The 23,882-nt window shown below is 35.3% G+C and overlaps 1 protein-coding gene across 2 annotated transcripts in view; it reads right to left on the minus strand.

Moving 5' to 3' along the window:
- LOC150104209 (nardilysin-like) overlaps positions 1-23,882 on the minus strand; it is a 561,456-nt gene that overhangs the window by 98,082 nt on the left and 439,492 nt on the right. For both annotated transcript variants that reach the window (XM_090396835.1, XM_090396833.1), the window contains exon 26: positions 11,383-11,526. In XM_090396835.1, coding sequence (XP_090252961.1) covers positions 11,383-11,526 — 144 coding nt within the window. The remainder of the gene's footprint in view (positions 1-11,382; positions 11,527-23,882) is intronic.

The following is a 23,882-nucleotide window of genomic DNA, read 5'->3' on the forward strand; positions in this document are numbered from 1 at the left end:
TGCCCATTGTTTTTGCACAGATAAACTGAAAAAAAAAAATGTGGCATAAACTGAAAAAATCCTGCTTGAGAATACATGTGTGGAAGAAGTTGATCAGTTTAATATCTGGACAATATCTATAATAAAGATGGAAGATCAAGACAGGATATTAGAACAAAACTGTAAAAGCAACAACAGTACTCCAAAAACTAAACCACCATGGACAGATAATAAACTTACAATTACAAACAGATGGTCTTATTGACACACCAGTTAATTCAGTACTTCATATATATTATTTATTATTATTATTACAGGCAACTCCAAGGAGTCCTTAGACTCATCTAGAGAGGCCCTAAACATCAAGTCAAGAACTATTCAGCATTAGCACAGTATCTATCATACTTTGCTTTGAACTCGTTCACAGTCATGGCACCCACAACAGACTCTGGCAACCTATTCCACTCATTCACCACTCACCAAGCAAAAGATCTAGTTCTAACCTTGCTAACTACACTCTTACTCAGTATCGGAAGTGAAACTTGGATTATCTTAAAAGAAGATGAAATGTGGTGCTATAGATGTTTCATAAAGATTCCATATGCTGAACATATCACAAATGCTGAAGTATGGTAGAATAGTTTTTCATCACTCCAACAGATAACATCATAACAAAGTTTAAAGCAAACAAATCATCTGGCTTGGTCCCATCAGTAGATCTAATGGCCTCCCAATGCAAGTTTTTGAAGGACTTATTCCAAGAACTCAAAAAACGAGGAACTGGATAGACAATATATAAAAAAAAAAAAAAAGTTGGACAGGTTAATTTACAGAGCTGAAAGCTAAATGCCAATCAAGGACTAACTGGAAGATTTCTGTGAGGAACATTTCCTGATAGGTGTTCAACGGTCCTATTATGTTCTGTGGAAGAAGATTCATTTTTATTCCGCTCAAAACTATATGGAGATCATCTCCTATCTGGAAGTGATCTCCAGATGGATAGATAGCTATCTCTTGATCTTACTACATCATCTAGTCTACTTTTTTAATGGATAGAAAGAAAGTTACATTTTAAGATAACATGTTGCTGTAAAATTACTTTAATGACATAAAATAACAGAAAACTTTATTAAAGATTTAGCTTTCTTTAGCTAATATTTCGCTTAGTCAAAACAATGACATGGAAATTGTTAATGAACATTTAGATCAAATTAATTAGATAACTGTAATGAAAATGCAAAGCAACCTCTTTCTGAGATAAAAATAAAAGTATAAGTGATTTATCACATTATAAAAGTCATTCTAATACAAATACAATTTTCATTCTTCAAATGACTATCATCTAAACACAAGAGATTGATATAGAATCATGCTTGTTCAGATTTGGTGGGCAGAAATTCTTTGCAAGATTTATTTTTAATACTCGTGCAAAAATTTATTAAAAAGAAATCACTGAGTCCATGATTGTGTCATGGTCAAACTGGATACTTTGTTACTACAACATAATCACTATTTAAAAGATAGTATATAAATAACTGATATATGTAACATATGCACTGAACATATCACCAAAGTAACCCTCACTGGCATGGAAACATACATTTCCCACACCTATCTGAACTACCATCCCTTAACTAAACCCTGGTTCTCCAAAAGATGTGCCAAGGCTCATCTTTTGGCTACAAATGAAAAATCAAGCATACAACTGGCTCAAATCAAGAACTCTATCCTCCTTCAGTGCTTATACTGAAGCCCAAAATAGATGCAAGAAAACTATCAGTGCTTCCAAAACAGAAATTTAATGGACAAAAAGCAGGAAACTTGCAGCCTGCCCAAATGACAGCTGTGCCTTTTAGTCTCTTGCCAAAGCAGTTGGTTGTAACTTTTGTCCTACACTATTCCCACCCCATCATACCCAGATGGCTTTATTGCATCATCACCCACAGAAAAAGCTAATCTCCTGGCTTCTCTTTGCCTCCAATGCATGTATAACTGACAATGGCAAATGCCCTCCAATCATTCCAACTGCCCAACATACAATGCCCCCATATCCTTTTGTCAGAAACAGATCAGAAACCTATTATCTAAATTAGACACACAAAAGTCTCCTTGCTCTGATGGCATTCCTCTAATTGTTCTGAAAGTCTGTGTACCAGAACTGACTCCTATCCTATGCAGTGTGTACATACTCTCTTACTCCACTGGTATGTATCCCAAAGTCTGGAAATTGGTCTATATTCAACCCATTCCTAAGAAGGGCAAAAAATCACTGCCATCTAACTACCACCTTTTCTCACTCACCTCGCACCAATCTAAAGTGATAGAGAAAACCATCAATTCTACTCCAACACCATCTCGAAGGCACTCAGCTATTAAGTGACCACCAGAATGGATTCTGTCACTGCTGATCAACAGGAGTTCTACTCTCATATATCACCCATCTCTGGATAAATACCATGGAGATTTGCCAAATATCTATAATTTGGAGATATCAAGTGGTTGCACTTGATCTCCAAAGCTTTTGACTGGGTCTGACACAAGGGCTTGCTAAGCAAACTCCTATCATTTGAACTGTCTCAGGACTTCTGCAGTTGGATTGCCAGCTTTCTGTCTGGATGCACACTTTGTGTGATGGTAGTGGGGGTTCTACTAATACTGGGGTTCCACAAGGCTCTGTTCTCTCACCAACCCTCTTCTTTCTGTATATCAATGGCCTACTTCAGTTGACCTCCAATCCAATACACAGTTTTGCAGATGACAGCACATTGCACTCCTCCCTTTCATTTGACAAACCTTAATGTGCACACAGCTCACTTCAACCTACAGAACATCAACCACCACTGCCCTCAATTCTGACCTCCAAGTGATCCTCCAATGGGGCTCAGATAATGTCAACTTCAATGCTAATAAAACCCAAATTTCCAAGCAAGATGAGATTTCTCTTCTTGGAATTACCCTTACATCAGGCCTCTCTTGGCATAAACACATCATAACCATTGCATCCTCAGCTTCCAAAAAACTAGGATTTTTCTTTCACTCAAGATGTTACTTCACTTCTAATACAAATCACAAATCTGCTCAGCTATTGAATACTACTCTCACATTTGGAGTGGGACTCCTAAAAGTTGCCTCAAAATGCTTGACTCAATACAGAGTACAATTAGATTGATAAATAACCCATCTCTTACCAAGTCACTTCCCTCACTTTCATATAGATGTTTGGTCTCTGCAATTTGCGTATTCTACAAATATTTCGATGGCAAATGTTCATCTGAAATAGCATCACTAATTCCCCCAATCAGCACTAAGCCCATTGGAACACATACAGCTGCTGCCTAACATCCTTTCACAGTACACCTTGAAACCCACAGAACAAGTTTCTCCCCCCCCTCCCTCCACCTGCTGTACTGCAGAACAGTCTCCCCCCTGATGTATTTCCCAAGGAATACAATATACAGACTTTTAAATCAAATGTCAACAAGTTGTTTCTCCTTTCCTAACCCACTACCCATATACATTAATCTATAGTACTAACATACTATAGATTAATCAACCAACCTTTTGTGTATGGATCATATACCTAGAAAAACCTTTGCTGAGAATGGAAATCAGATAACTATATCCTATGAAAATTCAACTTTTCCACTTCCTTGTCTCTTTTTCAGAAACTAGCATCCTTTTTTGCTTTTTTATTCAAGTGTATCTCTAATCTTTTCCTGGTATATAAATAGAACATGCTTTCATGGTGTCAACTACTATCGTTCATCTGGTCAATCAAGTGTGGTGAAGTAAGAAATGAGGAACACAGACACAAATTTTTTTTTATTTACAGCTGAAGCAACTAAGACCATGAGACCTGTTATTATCTTTAAATTGCTTATGAGTGTTTTGTGGAATGAAAAATCCTGGTGCCTCTTTATGAGATAATATGAAAGGATGCAAATGCTCGTTAATGGTTTCAACGATATGTATTAGCATTTTTTAATTGCTAGTGTTATAGTAGAAAATATTATTATTACAGTAACCTCCATGGAGTCAGCTCACTAATCCTGGAAAGTCCACTCAACCAGCCACTTGTCTATCATCGTATGAACCTCGAAATAATTTAAGTTCCCAGCATTCACAATGCACTCCAACAATGTGTTCTACTCACTAACAGCTCTCCATGTAACAAATCTACTCCTTGAACCCTTCTTCACCACATCTTTATGCAACTTGTAGGATTGGTCTTTCATTCTTTCTCTTTTACTATCCACTCTTTTAATAATTCCTTCTGTATTAATCTGGTAAAATCCCTTAGCCAACTGGGTCTCCTCTTTTTTGCCTATCCACCAAACTCTGTAATCTACATTCCCTCAACTCTCTGCATAACCACTCTCCAGAATTCCAATATCACTTTAGTCATTTGTCTGTGGATTCACACTAGTATTTCAACATCACAATGAAATACTAGGTGACCAGATTTGAGCACAACAGTTTATGTGTGGTCTGACCAACCTTGCATTTATTAATTTAATATTTATTAGTTCTTAAATTTTTAATACATTTGAAGTTCTCTATTAATTTGAGTTTCTGTTTTACTTCACAAAAATATCACTTTGGCCTGCTATCTTGTTGAATTGCATGCATGCACACACAAAAACATAAATCACCTATCTGCTTTATACAGTCTGGAACAAATATGTGAATGTCTGTAAGAGAAAAAGTTAATTCCATGGATGATAAAATGTAATCTAATAAATGTGATACCACTTGGTATGTGTGTGTGTGTTCATGCATATATATATATCACTTATAGCATATGTTCTTCTCAATACTTTCCATATAAGAAAATACATAATGTTGAAATAAGTACTGAGAGAGCACCATATTTAAGAGGAACCTAAATTGCACATACCTCTATTACATATGAATCCAACTTTGGTCCAGATCACACTTTCTAGTACTTCTGTTGATGCATGGTCAAGCTTACACCTGATACAAACTCCTTAGCTCCTTTGAACTCTTAGCTGACTATTTCCCCATCAAATTGTCAGATTTCATTAACATCCTTTGGTCTATTACTTCTTTGTAATTCATGGCAGAGGTGCCATCCTCCCATTTTCATTGGCTGATAATCATGACAATCTAAATGTTCAATTAAGACAGGATATATGTGGAATTACCGAGCTGGTAAGTATGACAGGCTTAGGAGATTGCTTGGATCAGTGCCGTGGCATGTGAAACTGCAAAGGCTGGATGTTAGCTACATATTTGCATGTTTCCTTCTGACATGCAGATGTTACTTATTTCAATGTAGCATATATTTCGTTACAAGATATTGTCATCAAACTTATAATGAATGAAGCTCCTCTTTTTTTAAAGATCCAATTTTCTGCGCTATAGCATATTATAATATTGAGAATGAAACACTGGAAGGTAACCTACTAGAAGATCAGAAGATTCTTCTCAGAAATCTTGTGAAAAGTCAAGAAATTTTTATTTGAATCAAAGGTGATAGAAGGCAAAGCAGTAAGAAGAGGACCTTGAAGTGATATAAAATCAAAATGCTCCATTAGAATGCTCTAGTGGAGAAAAAAAAAAAAAAAAAACAAGGGCAGAGTGCAATAGATAGTATAATGAGGGAGAAATCCATAATACCTATGATATCTGAATTTAGACTAGGACTAACAATGGGAATAGCATAAAACATGAAGGATAAAAGGAAAAATAAACAGTTCCTATTTATCATGGCAGGTGAAAGTTTTGAATAAATGTGGCATCACTGGAATATCCAATAATAAAATGGAACAACACATAATATACATGAATGTGCAAATTATAACTATATATTTTCTTATGCAAGCAAACACTTGATATTCTGTCCTTAAACTTTAATGGCAGAAAAAAATTCAATACTTTCAATTAAATTCACTATTTCTGTCTTTCAAGAGCATAATTATACTTCCAAATTAAAACAATGTAAATACTTTTAAACCTATGCATGCATATGCACAGTATTATCTAAGTTGAAATTATAAAAATTAAATGGATTCTGGTTGGCCAGCTGAACAGCATTTCTACTTTGCAACGCATCGAGTACTCGAAGTAGCTTGAAAAAAAACACATCTTTAGTGTCTACAGCAAACATACTTTTCAAGATTTCAACTTTTGTTTTGTTATAACCTAATCTTAATTTACCCACATTAATACTGAAAAATGTGCTATGCTTTCAGGGTTAAGGGATTCTTATAAAAAAACTGCTGAAAAAACACTGGAATTAAGATCAATCCTATATAACTCAAGCCAACTGAAGTAGTGAGTACTTAACATATGCAGTTATCCTTTGTGCTGATTTGTTTATTCTGAAGGAAAAAAAAAAAAAAGAAAAAAGCCCACAGCTATCTTCAGAAGAAAAAATTCAGACATTGAATTCATTTAAACTAGAAGTTAACTGAACTACAGAAATAATATTTAACTACCTTTAAAATTCCAAAGAGGATAATATTTTGAATCTTGTGCAAATACCAAAATAATTGGTTCCAAACAATCAAAAATCAACACAGTCAAAAAGCTTTTGACTGTGATGAGCATGTGCAACTGTGGGAAGTAATGAAAAGAATGGGTTTTCGTAATTCATTCACTATCAGGTTGATAGCCAACTTGTATAAGGAGCAAGAAGCCATGGTAAGAACAGGTGTACAGGTGTTGGATTGACAGACTAGCTTCAAGTTTGAAAAGGAGTTACGCAAGGATGTTTACTTTCTCCTCACTTGTTTAGTATATATATATGTGGAGGACATCATGCGTGAAGCATTGGATGAGCTCAGGACAGGAATTAGGATAGGAGGTAGATTGATCAGTAATCTGAGGTATGCTGATGATACAGTACTCCTTTGTAATGACATGGAAGAACTAGGACTAATTCTTGACAAAGTTAACAAGATCAGTAATAACAGAGGACTTCATCTCAATCCTAGCAAGACAAAGATTATGGTTCTCAAAGGAAATACAAACAGAGAAGCTCTTGAGAAACAAGTGTACCTTAATGAAGGAAGAATTGAGGAAGTCAGCAAGTTTGAGTACCCGGGATCCATTATTAATGTGAAGAATTACTGTTCAGAAGACCTCAGAAAAAGGTTAGAAATGGCTAAAACAACAGTCAGAGACCTGTCTAAAATCTGGAAGGATGGATCTATCTCCATGGGAACAAAGTTGAGGATTTTGGATGCAACTGTTTTTCCAACAGCGACTTATGGATGTGAGACTTGGAACCTAAAGAAGTCAGATAAACGGATATCTGCTTTTGAGATGTGGTGTTACAAAAGGTTTTTGAGGATATCATACTGAAAGGTGTACAAATGAATGGGTGTTAGAAAAGATCAGTAGAACTTTAAGGCTCCTTAAGGATATTGACAGAAGAAAGTTAAAATATTTTGGACACATAGAAAGGATGGATGGGGGGGGGGGACTTCTCAGAATAGTAATAGAAGGTAAAGTTCCCGAAAAAAGAGGCAGGGGTAGACCATCAATGAGATAGATTGACGGATGGTGTGTGTGTGTGGAGTGACTGATCTTCGGAGAGTTAAGGCTGCCAGAAAAGCAAACAACAGGACTAAATGGTGAGGCCTGTTGTGGCAGATCACTGAGCATCGGAATGACTATATGGCATCTGTAGATGCCCAGTGAACATAGAGAGAGTGTGCAAACACCAAAATAATTGGTTCCAAATAATCAAAAATCAATCTTATGTGTCTGTTAAATTGCAAGTGTTCATCAGTTGTATGTTTCATAAGAGGGAAACCTCAGTTCTGAGTGAAAAACCTGTACTTCCATTTCAGATTAACTAATTCAGCCTTTTCACCAAAGGCTGAATTAGTTAATTAGAAGAACTTTGTTTAAATCTGAATTGGAAGAACTTTGTTTAAATAGTGTCATGGATGCACAGACTTTTATGTAGGTCTGTGCATCCATGACACAATTTAAACAAAGTCCTTTCCAATTTTAATTAGCAAGAACTTGGCTTAGAGTATAGAGAGCTTTTGTAGTTTTTTTTTTGTTTGTGTCACAAAGATATCAATTAACAAATAAAAGCTGGACTCTCAATTTTTTATATACTATCAGTCACTTTTAATTATAATAAATATTCCTATTAAGCAATAAGGGATATTTATTATACCTTACGAAAAAATTATGGATACAACTACCATGTCAGAGTAAAACTTTAGTTTAATATAAACCAAAATATATACACTCGACGTTTCGACCTTCACATTAAGGTCATCTTCTGGAGTATACGTATATATACAAAGAACAAGCTGCACTACAATCATGGCATACTAAAGTTACTGATCAACTGTTAAAACTATTTATCTGACATCTGGTATTAAAAAAAACCTCACTACATCAAAGCTAGAGTCCTGTTATTATTATTATCTATTAGGTTACAAAGTTAATTAAGCTGGAGAGTAAAATGTTCATGCATAAAATAATAGATAAATAAATAAACAGAAAATAATTACTTATATAAGTATACATATAAATTGCAACTGGTATGGATAGTGGCCAATAAAAAATGAAAAATTGCTTAGAGTCCTAAAGTCAGGGTTTGCTGGAAACTAAGTAGGCTGAATGTGTGCCATCCAAATTCTTGGCATTTTTAAGCCCCCATTATTATTAAGATTAGGGTGGTTAATCAAAATTTCATAGGCTTCTTTAAATTTCTGTTCATACCAAGTTTTTGTATGATGCAAAGAATAAGTACTTTTCCAATCAATTCAATAGGGTGTTAAGAGCATGATCTGAGAGATTTTGGTGAAGCATGACTTGCTTCACCAAAATTATTATATTTAATGTGTCATTTGTGTTCTTTTATTATGGATAGGGATTGTATGTGCAGTTTCCCCAATATAAAGTAAGTTACGGGTGCAATAGATGCAATAAACTCCAGGGTGTGCCAATGGGGGGAAGAGGATCCTTAGAGGTGTCGAATATGTTTTATAATTTTAAAGGTGGTTTAAAAGTGGCATTAAGATTATAATGATGTACAATTCTATTGAACATCATTATGATGTTCAATAGAATTTTTTCTGATAACCCTTTAATGTATGGAAGTGTTATGGTTTTACTGTAATCTATATTACTTTTTGATGAAGTTTTATGAAGAATATTATTAATAGTATTTTTGCTATATCCGTTATTTATAAATGTATTGCTAATAATTTTTAATTCTTGTTTAAGAGCTCGTTCATTAGAGCAAATTGTTATACTCCTGTTTCTGAGGGTGTTGATGACTCCAAATTTCTGCAAAGGGTGGTGATATGAGTTAGCATGTATATATTGGTCAGTGTGTGTAGGCTTATGGTAAACAGTGAAGGACAGACTGCCTGAGGAAAGATGTGTGACTAGTGTATCCAGGAAAGGGAGCAAGTTCTGATTTTCAATTTCAATAATCAATTGTATGCACTCATGTTGTTTGTTCAGGTGGCTAAGGAATGTGTTTAATGTTTGGCTGCTGTCTAGCCAGATAACGAAAACATCGTCAACATGAGCCAAACTGTAGGTTTTAGAGTAAAGGAATCAAGAGCATGTTGCTCAAAAGCTTCCAAATAAAAATTAGCAATTGGGGGGAATAGTGGTGAGTCAATGGCCATACCTTCTTTTTGTAGGTAAAATTTATTTTGCCACACGAAGTAACTGCGGAACGTAGTAGGTGGACAAAGAGAGCCATAATATCAGGTGGAAATTTGTTCTGTAGAAAAAGAATTGTGTCATTGATTTGTGAAAAGGGTAGAAACGTCAAAACTGACTAATAATCATCTTGGTTAGAAGTTTTTTTTTTCCCACACTTGGTTAGACTATAATAAATTTAGTTTAATCCTTTATTCAAGTGTAAACAAACAAAGTTTGCGGCTGAAGTATCTTCAGGACTGAGACAACTCGTGGTAAAGGTGGACCAAGCTCTCATCACTCCTTGTCTCAGTATCTCCCATAATGCAAAGCACGTCTCCTTGCGGACATGTATAATGCTATATATTAAAGGAAGGGCCACTACCCAGACCGGTTTCAACTTTCATTCAGGTCTCATCAGTGGGAGCCAGACCCAGAAGTGGTGATACTAAGGCAGAAGCAATTGAGAAGTCATATAGCATTATACATGTCTGCAAGGAGATGTGCTTTGCATTATGGGAGATACTGAGACAAGGAGTGACGAGAGCTTGGTCCACCTTTACCACGAGTTGCTCAGTCACAAACTTTGTTTGTGACTGAGCAACTCGTGGTAAAGGATTTCTCTAAATAACATATTTCTTTGAATGGTAACATATTTCTCTAAATCCAAAGTAATTTAATAATAAGGTGGTACACCTTTTGGCAACTCGTATAGGTACTCATGACTTCTCCATTGCTTCTGCCTTAGTATCACCACTTCTGGGTCTGGCTCCCACTGACGAGACCTCAATGAAGGTCGTAACCGGTCTGGGTAGTGGCCCTTCCCTTAATGCATAGCATTATACATGTCTGCAAGAAGATGTGCTTTGCATTATGGGAGATACTGAGGAGTGATGAGAGCTTGGTCCACCTTTACCACGAGTTGCCTCAGTCCTGAAGATACTTCAGGTGCAAACTTTGTTTGCTTACACTTGAATAAAGGATTAAACTAAATTTATTATAATAATCATCTTTGCCGAGTGTTATGTTTTTAATATTGTTTATGAAGTGTTATGTGTTCTTTATATAGGAGGGGAATGACCTACCAACTCCTTGGGTGTTGATGCTAATTTCTTGGCTAGGTGATAATTAGGTTTGTCTATTCCCTCAACTATCGGTCGAAGCAGAACGTTATGTTTGTGTACCTTGGGAACACCATATATTCTGGGAGAAAGGGCATAATGGGGTATTAATTTTTTAACAGTGTCTGACAGCCAAGTGGTTAAGTAATTTCACAGGTTTTTTTCTTTATCCTGTTGGTCAGATTATAGTTCACGAGCTGATAGGTGCTGTTATTGGAGACTAGTTGATTCATCTGATGAATATAAGTTGATCTCTCAAGGATGACCATGGCATTACCTTTGTCCGATTTTATTATAATTATATCTTGATTAGCTTTTAATGACTTGACTGCTGCTAGTTCTGTATTTGTCAAATTGCTACATATGGTTTTCTTTTTATTCAAAACACTGCTGGTTTCTAAACAAATTTTATCAGCTATATTATTTGGAAGCGATTTAATGCCTCTTTCTATGTGATACATATATATATATATATGTGGGACATGTGGAATATTTATTATCATTTTAATAACATGTAATCTGTAATTATTTTACAATATAAATGCAAGTTATATGTTATTATGCATTATTGGTAGGCATTACTTGAATACACTATTGATTTTAAAATATGACTTAATCTTAATTCACTATTTACCAAAAGAAGATCTAATATGCAAAATGCTTTAACAGTTCCTGGTCCAATTTGATAATAATTAACTATAACAGAATTTTGATCCTCCCTGTTGAAAGATGAGATGCGACAAAAATGTTCCCCATACGGCATTACCAGGGTGCATAACTAAAAAAAGAAATGCAAATAGAAATATTACATGTAAAAAATATTAAAAGAACTGTTAAATAACTAATATTCAAAACAACAATCACTGTAACATGCAAGCAGATTTGCAATTCAATGTAAATATATAACAGACCTCAAATTAACCAGATATGTAGCTAAAAAATAGCTACATTTATATGCAGCAATTCTTATTAGTTCTCAATAGCACCAAGCTAACATCATCATCATCATCATGCATATCAAGGATTTAGGCCTACTGTGGCCTGTTCCGGACTTAGAAGTCATTGTTGAATCATTTAAGAGGACGTCCTGGTTTTCTTTTTCCTAATCGCTTGTACTTTAAGGCTTGTTTTGGTAATCTTTCTGTTTTCATTCTTTGAACGTGTTCCATCCATTTATGCTTATTTAAAAATAACAGGTGTAATTAACTCTATATTTAAACCAAACCTAGTTCAAAAAACCTAACCTAACCTAACAAACCAGACTAAAAGTATACAATACATTAGCTAACATCACCATGACACTGCATAAGGATTGTTACAATATATAGCAATTAGAGAGAGAGACAGTTAATAATACAAAACAAGGATGGATAATTGAACCTTTCTTAATTGATTGTTTTGGGGTTTTATGGTGCAAGGACAGCAAAGGTCATACTGCACCAGTACACAGCAATACACATTACAAGGAGATAAAATAGTGAATAGTATAAAATATATGTAAAAAGTTATTAGAACGTAATTGAGTAAATAAAACATATGTAAAAAGTTTAGTATTTACAGTGCAGCATCTACATATATACAAATCCACAATCAAATGTCTGAATAAATTAACGTTTTTTCAAAATCTAAAAATTTTGTGCAATCTGTCTGAGTGTATAGGGTTCAGCCAGATAAGTAAAAATGTAATTTCTCTCTTATGTGAAGTGCTTGCTATCCACCAGAATATGACTAATGGTAAGATGGGGTGTTGTATTTCACACACATGGGTAAGTCATCAGCCCTCAGTAAATAAGAATGTATGAGATGACTGTGACCTATGCAGAACCTAGAAAGAATGACTTCCTCTCTTCTGTTCCTACACTGACTAGACTGCCAGTGCTTAATCTCATGTAATTTGTTCGTCAGTGCTTCCTGCCATGAGTATTGCCATTGTGCAATTAACTCTGATTTTATAACCTGTGTGTAGTCAAGTATAATGGACCATCGAATGGTACGGCAAGAAAGTATGAGCTGATCTAGCAGCTGCATCTGTGATGTCATTTCCTTTAATTTCAATGTGGCTGGGAATCCAACACAACCAAACATCAACGATCTTGATTTTGTACAAAAGTTGAAGCACTCCATCAAACACTGGAGAGGAGACAGCCTGTAAAGAACTCAAAGAGTCTGTATAAATGATACATTTCTGGTAGGTTTTTCTTTGATATGCACAAGTGCAAGCTGAATGGCATGCAATTCTGCAGTATAATTACTGGAATTGGTTGGGATCTGGTTAGAGATTGTGATGTTAGGGAATGCAACCAACAGAGATTTCTGATCTTGAACCAACAGTATAGATGGACAAGAAATCAGCGTGGGCTACTCTGTGTCTAATTGTTCAATGCACACAGAGTAGCCCACGCTGATTTGTGGGTGTATGAGACTTCTGCTGTAGACAGATGTGGGTGTATGAGACTTCTATAGTTGACAAAGTGAAAGGTTGTGGGAAGAGATGCAAGCCTATTGTGGAGGAATTCTGTTTTGTTTGGTGTAGGTAATATCAGCACTCATGCCAATAGCTTCCACAGCCTGTTTAATGTGCACAACAAAATGACAGAATGTCATTTTGTTGTGCACTGCCAAAAGACTGCCATCTGCAAAATGATTGCAGATGGCAGTCTGCCATGTGCAATATAGGATCTCCCAATAGAGAGAGTTCCATGCAGAGCGATCTGGAGGGGACTTTATTTTTAGGACATAATTAAGATACATATTTTCGTCTAAGTGATAGAGGGGTTCATTTGATTCAACATAAAGGCTCTGAATAGGTGATGTGCAAAATGTGCCAGCAGCTAATTGGATATACCTTAATGATGACCTGGTCCAACCATTGGAGCATGCTCTCACTTGCAGAACTGTACCTAGGACCCATAATCAAGCTTTGAATGTATGATTGCTTGATAAATGTGGAGCAAGGAACATCGATCAGCACCCCATTCAGTAGAGGATAGAGTGTGGATGATGTGCTATTTTGCGCTTATCCTGATGATGATGAATGTGAGTAAAGATAATGAGCTTTCTACCAAAGATGAGTCCTAGAAATTTGGCTTCTGATAATACAGGGATACCAGCTTGTTCAATTCTTAAATCAGGACTGGGGTGGAGAGTGCATTTCCAGCAGAAGTGGACACGTTTTTTTCAGCAGATAACCTAAACACATGACAAAGGGCCCAGACTCATGAAGAAACATGATCAATTGCTTGTTGAAGTTGTCTTTCAATGACTTGCATTTAGCAGGAGTGACAGTAAATTGTGAAATCATCACCATAAAGTCATTGCCTACTGTGGGAGGAAGCTGTTCAGTAATTGAGTTCACTTTAACAGTGAAGAGAGTCACACTTAAGAAAGAGCCTTAAGGAACTCCCCCCTTCTTCTTGATGATATGGTCAAGATAACGTGCTATCCACCTGAACTTGGCACACACAGCGAGAAAGAAGTTCTTAATAAAAACATGAAAATAGTATCCACCTTCTCAGACCAAGATTAAATAGGTCCTTTAATATGCCATATCTCCAGACTGTGTCATAGGCTTTTTCCATGTTGAAGAACACTGAAACTATGTGTTCTCATTTCAGGAAAGTATTTCTTATACATGTTTCTAAACCAGTGATTCTTAACTTGTGTTCCACAAACTGGTTACAAGGGTTCTGCTGGTGAAAGATGTCACATGACACAGTTCTGAGTGTAATTGGCTAATCTGTTCCTAACAACTGGAGACTTCTATGCACGCCGACTTCTAAACCAATAGAATATTGTTTAGAGGTCGTGTGTTTGCAGGAGGGGCAGAAAGGAGCATCTCTTTTATAGTCATTCAGTGATGTGTGTGTTTAGTTTGTGTGTTGTGCAACATCGTAATCGTGCACAGTCCATTTTTAATGTGTATTTGGTTTGTGTGTTGTCAAACATGTCAGTCCATTTTTAATGTATATTTGGTTTGTGGGTTGTCTAACATCGTAGTAGCGCACAATGGATAAATTTATTATTAAACAAAGATGTAATTCTGAGGCAATTATTAATGATGGGACAAGTACAACTGGAAGTAGTAGTAGTAATGATGTTGCTGCAAATACATCTCATACAGAAGACAGCATTATATGTAGTAAAATAAGAAAAATCAATAGACAATATTTGGATGAATATTTAAGTTGCAGATTTACATGAATCGGTGAGAAAGAATGTCCTATTCCCCAGTGCCTTGTATGCAAGGAAAAACTATCCAATAGTGCAATGGTTCCTGCTAAGTTGGAACGTCACTTTACTATGAAGCATGCCAATCTTGCTTAAAAAACTAAAGATTATTTCAAGAGATTGTTGGACATGCAAATTAAACAAGTAAAATATTTTGAAAAGACCGTTAAAATTTCTGATAAGGCACAACTTTTATCATATAAGGTAGCTGAATTAATTGCTGTAAAAATAGAACCACATACTACAGAAGAGTCTCTTATTTTACCAGCATGTTGTGAAATAGTAAACATTATGTTTGGCGATGAAGCAAAAAAGGATATGAAAATTCCTCATTCAGACGATACAATAAAAAATAAAATTAAAGATATGTTAGATGATATCGAGAAAACAGTTACCAATAAACTTTCCGAGCAGCATTTTGCTTTAAAAATTGACGAGTCCACCGACATTAGCGGTAAAGCTCATATACTAGGATTTGTTTGTTTCATTAATGAAAATGATATAGTGAATCAATTTCTATGCTGCAGAGAACTTACTGAACATACAAAAGGACAAGATATTTTTGACTCTATTACATCATATTTAGAAAATTTTTAAATTTCATGGGAGCTGGGTGTAGGAATTTGTATGGATGGTGCTCCATCAATGGTAGGCTCTATTAAAGGATTTGTTACCCTTGCAAAAATAAACCCAAATATTATATCTATGCACTATTTTTTGCACAGAGAATCCCTAATTTCAAAAACATTACCAGCAATATTAAAACCTGTACTAGACCAAGTTGTAAATATGGTAAATTATATCAAGTCAAGACTTTCAAAAGCATGCCTTCTTAAAAACTTTGCATATTTATGGAAGTCAAGTATGAATTGTTGCTTTTGCACACTGAAATAAGATGATAAAATGCTTTATCCCTGGTAAAGATACCAGGGATAAAGTGCTATTCTGAATTTTAGAACTTAAGAATAAATTATTGACCTTTTTTCATAATGAAGGCACAGATGCTTTTGTAAAATGTCTTCAAAATGATATTTGGTATGTTAAAATGGCAAATTTAGCTGATATTTTTAATTACTTAAATAGCGATAATATGAGTATCCAAGGGAAAAATGAAAATATTTTGACATTCACTGACAAATTGTTCAGCTTTTCAGAAAAAAGTATGTCTTTAAAAAAACCGCATATCAGAAAAAAAATACAGTAGATATAAAAGAAGCCAAAAAGGTTCTCTGCTCAGAACAAAACCTTAATAGAAACCAAAGACCGATTCTGCCCGAGATCTGGAAGACCCTTATTAGATCTTCCAACATGCCAGAACTGAATTTTGCTGCCAACTACAAATCGTTCCGATACAACAACTAGCAGATCATACACACGTTGTGCGTGTGATGTACGCGTTCTTCTGCTTTCATAAAAAATACAATTGTATTCGGTTTATTTTATGGTTTTAGTGTTAACAGCTTTTAGCATTTAAGTGTTCTTACTATTTTTATACATCTTTTATCCTGATGAAGCCAGCAGTCACAGTTGGTGAAACTAGTTGGTATAACTTTGTTTTAAAATAAATTTGATCAAAAAAATCCCCCAAATAGTAGTCATTTATTCTCTCCTATAGTTTGTGTGGTCAAAAATAACAGTATTACCATACAGTAGATATGTTTCCTCTGCTACATAATGAAAATGTCGAGGGAATTATTTCCGTTATAACAGAACATTTAACAATACCAGAAGAAAAGATTTCAAGTTACTTTCCTTCCTTAATTACACACAATCATGACTGAATACGAAATCTATTTTGCACAGTTAATACATCGAGTTGCGAATTTTCATTAAAAAAAGAACAGTTACCTTGTCAATGGATTGTACTCTAAAAATGAAATTCTCTGAAATAACTCTTGAGGAATTTTGGATTTTTGTCCAAGCCGAATACCCAGCCCTTTCCACAAGGTCACTGAAAATTTTCTTAGTTTTCAACATCATATTAGTGTGAGCTCGATTTCTCAATATTAACCAATATAAAAACTACAAAGCATGAAAGACTTAATAATATAGACAAAGAGATGAGAGTAGGTATATCACATGTTTTACCTGAAATCTGAAAAAGCTGACAAGCTCAAATATCGCATTAAAATAAGTTCAATTTTTATAAAAGGCAAGTCCATGAATATTTTTATCGTTAATTTTATGAAGCTAATGCTTTCGGTGTTTCCCAAATTTTCCTTATAATCAAAAGTGTTTTGTGACTTCAAAAAGGTTAAGAACCACTGTTCTAAACGGACCAAATGGTATAAGGTTGACCAGTGTCTACGAAACCCACATTGTGTATGAGAAGTTTGCTGCTTTTTAAGTACCAGAGAAACTTTGCATTTACTATTTTTTCCAAGACCTTACAAAGACAGCTAATCAGAGCAATGGGATCATAACTCGTGGCCTGGAATGGATCCTTGTCTGGCTTTGGGACAGGAATGACAATCGACTTATGCCAAGAGTCTGGAAACTCTTGTAAATATTCTGTTGTATAGTAAGAGAAGAAGATCCACAGATGATGATGATGATGGTGTAAAAACAGTCATAATTTAAATTATGAATATTTTTACAAATTGTTTGTCAGTACATTATCAGTTTTGGTTTCATAATACGTATTGTCGGCACTTGCGATGTGCCCATTATTGATGTTATTTTGTTTGTCAAAATGAAATGTGAAGCATTTTAAAAAAACATATGTACTTACTGGATTTTGATAGTTGTGTTACTTTCAGAAATTTTATTGTGGTTTAAAATTATTAAGTGCTGTGTTTTGTAAAGACATTCTTGTAATGCTAATGGAGACAACATGTTAGCCATTATACCTAACTTCTTGTTTGCCACTTTCATGAGGTGCGTATGCTCACTGAGGAGTTTGATGGGTGATTGACAGCTGACAGAGAGAGCATTCAGTATCGAGGTAACAGAAACAATAAGAGAGTGTTTGGTATGGAAGTAACGGAAGAAAAACAAGGGAGAGCTAATGGAAGTTCAAGAACACAGACAGAGGAATTTTGTTCTTACGAAGTTTATCGAAAACAAGTTATAGCCGACGAAAACAAAACTTTACGGGCGCTATAGGAGGAGCTTTCAGGCATGCTGAGCCACTACCTTTAGGCGATTCTCTTTAACATTTCACACGCTTTGGCAACAAAAGAATTTCATAAGATATGTAGTCGGCACATCAAGAAATTTGATAACTTGAAAAAGAACTCTACTTTCGTACCACAGCAACCACTCAACATTGTAGTCAACCTCTCTTCTGCTGTTTTGAAGCCTGAAGCACTCATTGCTCTTACACGCAGCCACAATTTCGCCTTATCTCCAAAAAGAATACCTGCCGAGGAAATAATGACCAAATAGAACGTAGTATCCAAAACCTTCCAAACCATATCACCAACAATATCAGACTGGATGTAGCCGGTGTTCTCACCAAAGCAAGACCACCAAAAACCATCATATCCAAAGATGAATATACAGCTCTACTAGAAATGAAGAAAAACAAGGAAATAGTAATCACCAAAGTGGAAAAGGGAAATGCCACTGTGGTTCTCAACCAAAAGGACTACACAGGCAAGCTTAATGCTTTATTATTAGATTGGGCTACCTACCTCCCTATTGAATATAATCCTACAAGCTCTCAAATAAGAACACTCCATAGGCTCCTTAAGAAGGTCACTTCTTGGTCTGTGGAAGTTACCAACAAATTAAAACCTTTTAACTCTAGACCCCCCCCCCCCCGATTATATGGACTTCCAAAAATACATAAACTAAATGTGCCATTATATCCCATAGTAGATGCCATTGATCTCTCCCCCCCTCCCCCACATATAAATTAGCCAAACATTTAGCCAAAGCACACGCACACACACACACACTATACTGGCAACACACCATCACACATAAAAACTCAGCCCACTTCAAAGCCAGTATAGAAAACCCCTTACTCCAACACGCACGCTGACATAATGGTCAGTTTTGACCACATCCTCCTCCCTATTCATAAATGTCCCACTCAAGGAAACCTTAGAGCTCATCCAAGCCAAATTTCCTCCCAATATCTCAGCCCTATTTCAGTTCACAATGAACTCAGGCTATTTTGTTTGGCAAGGAAGGAATTTCTACAAACAGATAGAGGGTAAAGCCATGGGTTCACCACTTTCCCCACCCTTGGCCAACTTCTTTATGGAGACTTCTGAAGAGAAAGCCTTAAACTCTGCCCCACAAAAATCCACTAGTTGGCTTTGTTACGTGGATGATGTATTAGCTATTTGGCCACATGGCCCAGATACACTCCACTCCTTCTTAACACACTTAAACAACAAACATCCTAGAGTCCTGTTCATCTTGGAAAAAGAGGAAAACAACAGCCTCCCTTTCCTAGATACTCTAATTACTCACCAGCCTGATGAATCCTTGGTTTTCTCTGTTTATAGAAAACCCACACATACAGGCAGATACGTTTACCATCAATTCTCTCCCCCCCCCCCGACAAAAATATGGGGTTATTAAAACACTATATAACAGGGCAAAATTAATCTGTTCAGATGATAATGCCCTAACCACTGAACTAAACCACATCCTGAATACTTTCTTAGCCAATGGCTACAACCCTCAAAAAATATTAAAACCAGTACCCCCCCCCCCTTCACAATAAAGATTACACTAAATCTATCACCATTCCCTACATCTGGGGCACCTCTGAAAAAAATAACCAAAATCCTTAAAAAATATGACCTGACTTCTTGTTACAGATCATATAAAAAGTAGGCATCCCTTATCCACTCTACCAAAGATATCAGCTGTAAACTGTTCTACTTTGGCCAAATAGGCAGGACAGCGAATATCAGGATTTCAGAACACAAGGAATACATCCGGTTTCACCAGTACAGCCACTCTGGGCTTGCAGACCATGCTCGAGATATCCGCCACAAAATACGTTGGAAGAAAGTGAAAAATATACCGCAGCAAGTTTAAGTACAAAAAATTATTCATAGAATCAGCCTCAGCTCTAAAAAACGTTCCAAACCTCAACAAATTTGGGTGCATGAGACTGCCCCAAATTTGGGAGACTTACATCATGAGAACATCAGCCCAACGGCCAAGATAACCCAATATAGCCCACTAGGGAGCACCATTAGGACTTTAGGAACAACAATAGTTTCTTGTCTTCTGCCTCATTTGCTTTTTTGTAGTGCCTGCGTGCACGTACCATATTTGTATGTTTCCATGAAGATGGCAATGTGACATTGCTGAAATATAGGAAGTATTTATTAAAGTTTCTTTTAATTAATATTCCAGTATACGTTGTAAATTCCTTAAATAATTTAAGTCATGTGTTACCAACGTATAAGCCTTTCGACAAGAATTAATATCAGACTCCACTGAAATATATGAGCGTTTTCAGAAACTACTGCAGGAATAATTGAGAAGTCAAATTCTCAGTGGAACAGTCCATTCATCTTAACTGAAAAAACCAAATGGAAGCCTGAGGGTTGTCTTAGACTTGAGCGCCATCAATAAGGTTAAAAAGCCTATTGATTTCCTTCTGTGTAAAATTGAGGAATTATTGATCTGTTTGGAAGGAGCACAGTATTTTACAAATCTGGATTTAAATTCTGGCTACTTTCAGATCCCTTTGAAGAAAGAAGACAAAAAATACTTTGCATTTACTACTAGATGGCAGAAATATTAACTATGTAGATTACCACAAGCTGCAAGAAATTCTGTTATGTTATTCCAGTCTTTAATGAATTCTGTCTTATCAGATATGAGAAATGGAGTTATCTGTTTTCAGGGTGATCTATTTTATTCTAGAGATATAGATAGCCATTGTAAAATCCTATGGAATGTTTTAAAGATACCAGATGAATCAAATCTATCTTTAAAGTGCTCTAAATGCCAATTTTTCTTAAAAGAATTTGAGTATTTAGGTCATAAAATCAGTAACAAGGGAATTATGCCAACTCAGTCAAATGTAGAAGGCATATTATAAGCTAAACCTCCAAAAACAGTTAAGCAAGTTCATAGATTCATTGGCATGTTAAATTTCTACAGAAAATTTATTCCTAATTGTTCACAGCTATTGAGACCCATAGTGTGCTTGACAAGGAAAGGTGTTAAATTTAACTGGGGCAACGCTCAACAAGAAGCATTTGACAAACTAAAACTGGCATTAACTAAAGCTCCAGTTCTCATTTATAACTCAGTCAAATGTAGAAGGCATATTATAAGCTAAACCTCCAAAAACAGTTAAGCAAGTTCATAGATTCATTGGCATGTTAAATTTCTACAGAAAATTTATTCCTAATTGTTCACAGCTATTGAGACCCATAGTGTGCTTGACAAGGAAAGGTGTTAAATTTAACTGGGGCAACGCTCAACAAGAAGCATTTGACAAACTAAAACTGGCATTAACTAAAGCTCCAGTTCTCATTTATCCTAAATTTAGTGACGTTTGTTATCTTTCTGCTGATGCTTTAAATGATTGCATTGCTGCTGTATTAGAAAGAAAGAAGATTTTAAGCCAGTAGCTTTTATTAATAGGAAAGTATCAGGTCCAGAATTGAATTATTCAACCTTAGAGAAGGAAGCACTAGCAATAATTTTTCCATCAAGAAAATTTAGATCTGATCACCAGCCTCTGTCATTCCTAAATACTATGAAGGATAAAAATCAGTGTATAGTTACTGCAAGAATATAATATTGATGTGGCTTGCATTGCAGGAAAAACAAATATAGTAGCAGATTACTTATCTAGATCTCTAGGAGATGATGAATCATATAGGAATAACCATTTCAATCAAGATGAAGCAAAATCTAAAATTCATGTTATTCATAAGATGAATAAGGAACCTAGTTCACAAATTTGGGAAAAGGATGAGATTGTCCAAGCTCAGAAAGATGATCCTGTACTTAAAGCTATTTATGAAGCAGTATTGAAGGTTGATACTCAACTGGATAGATACATTTATAAACCGAGTATTCCCGTTAGCTCTCTGGTCAAATTTCCCATGAAACTTTTATAGTTTCTATATTCAGCTATGAAATAATGTTGGATTTAATATCTGCTTAATTTATATAATTTTGCATCGCCAAAGTGAAGCCTTTTGGCTCTTTATTTTAGTAAATATTAAAAAAATAAATAAATAAACAAGATCAGTAGGCAACATACACACAAATATAATGCTTGACTGAAACTTATTTTACAGGACTCTAAATGACCATGTTGTCTCTTTTACTGATGGCTTAATAAAAAGCTCAAACACATATTCAGTGGATGTAAATAAGTCACATTATATAATGGTTGTTTATCAAAGGCTTTTTAGGATAGCATTATTTATATAACAAGTAGCATCTTTGAAAATGGAACACTGAGAAATTTTACTTTCAAATCGAAACTTGACTATACTAGAAACAGAACAATATTACTTTTTTAAAAAAAAAAAAAAAAAAAAGAACACCATTACATTTAACATCAAAAGCATAAAAGAAATAGAAAATATTTCACATCAATCTCTATGAACTTATTGCAACAGTATTTAATTTGAACACTTCTAATATAGAGTTAGAAATTAAAAACAAATGATGAATGTTAAAAAATGATGAATTGCAATTATAAATTTGCTTTTAAGTAGTCTATATACAGAAAACAAATGAATTACTGGTATGGGATGTAATTGGTGATTGCAACCAATATCAGTGATACAGTACTATAGAATTCACTATACTACAGTGCACTCTTTTTTTTTCTCATTCAACAAACCTTGCATTATACAAATCACCCAAACTACTAACATATCTACTTTCAATTCTTCAATGGTGTTCGGCAGCACTGTTAATATGAATACTTGAAAAACTCAGTCTTCTCTAACCAAAATGAACATTTCCTCCCAGTCTTACTTTTGACAATACCCAAATCTCTAGAGAGAGATCAGATTCCCCCCCCCCCCGGAATAACTCTAGCATTTGAGCTTTCTTGTCATAAACATTTTATATGTATTTTCCTATGCGCATCCAAGAAATCAAGAATCAGTTTCCTCTGAGCAACTATTATTCATATTCAAATTACAAATCGGCACAGCTATTGAATATTGTCACCACATTTAAGGTAATGTTCCCTGAGCTCACTAAAATCCTTGGCCAAGAAGAGAAAAATTTGATTCATTAATAACTTGCTTTTCAAGAATTCACTACACTTATTTTTTTAACATGAATCCCATGAACAAGAAACCTGAAGACCTATAACATGACAATGTCATGTGTGCAAGTAGTTAGAGAGAAGAAAGAAATTTATTTCTTGAAAAGAGTTGGAGATAGTATCTGTTGGGAGGGGGGGGGGGTACCAGGAAGATTATTCCAAAGAACAGGGGATGATGGAATGAAGGAAGAGAACGAGAAGGTTTGAGAAGCTGAACTGCACATGGATGTTGATCAGCAGCTGCCTGTATTTGTAATGATTAGAAGAAAGTGGAGAAATGTGGTGACTAGTTCAGGAGAGAAGTGCCCACAGAAATAACTATAGAAAAGACATAATAAAAAAACAGCATTTGTGATGGGAAGGAGGAATGGAATCAGTGACAGAGAGAGAGAGAGGAATCATCTATTAAGCAAACGCTCTCTTCTGGATCCAATCAAGAATTCTGAGGGAAGTTTTTTTCATGCATCATTGAAAAACATATTCTAAGGTCAGGTGGATTTAGGATTTATAACATATTAGAAATTCAGCAGAAGAGAAATATTGTTTATATTGAAAGAGAATAGTAAGTTATTTTGGAGGCTGAAGACTACTATAGACATGATGCACTTGTACCAGGATAGGCTAGATGTGAAAATCAACCCCAGAAGAGAAAATTGATCATGGACAGGTGCAAACAGAATATT

The sequence above is a fragment of the Typopeltis vanoorti genome, chromosome 8, assembly GCF_054136105.1.
Source record: "Typopeltis vanoorti isolate ZY-2024b chromosome 8, IOZ_Tvanoo_1.0, whole genome shotgun sequence".
Taxonomy (NCBI): domain Eukaryota; kingdom Metazoa; phylum Arthropoda; class Arachnida; order Uropygi; family Thelyphonidae; genus Typopeltis; species Typopeltis vanoorti.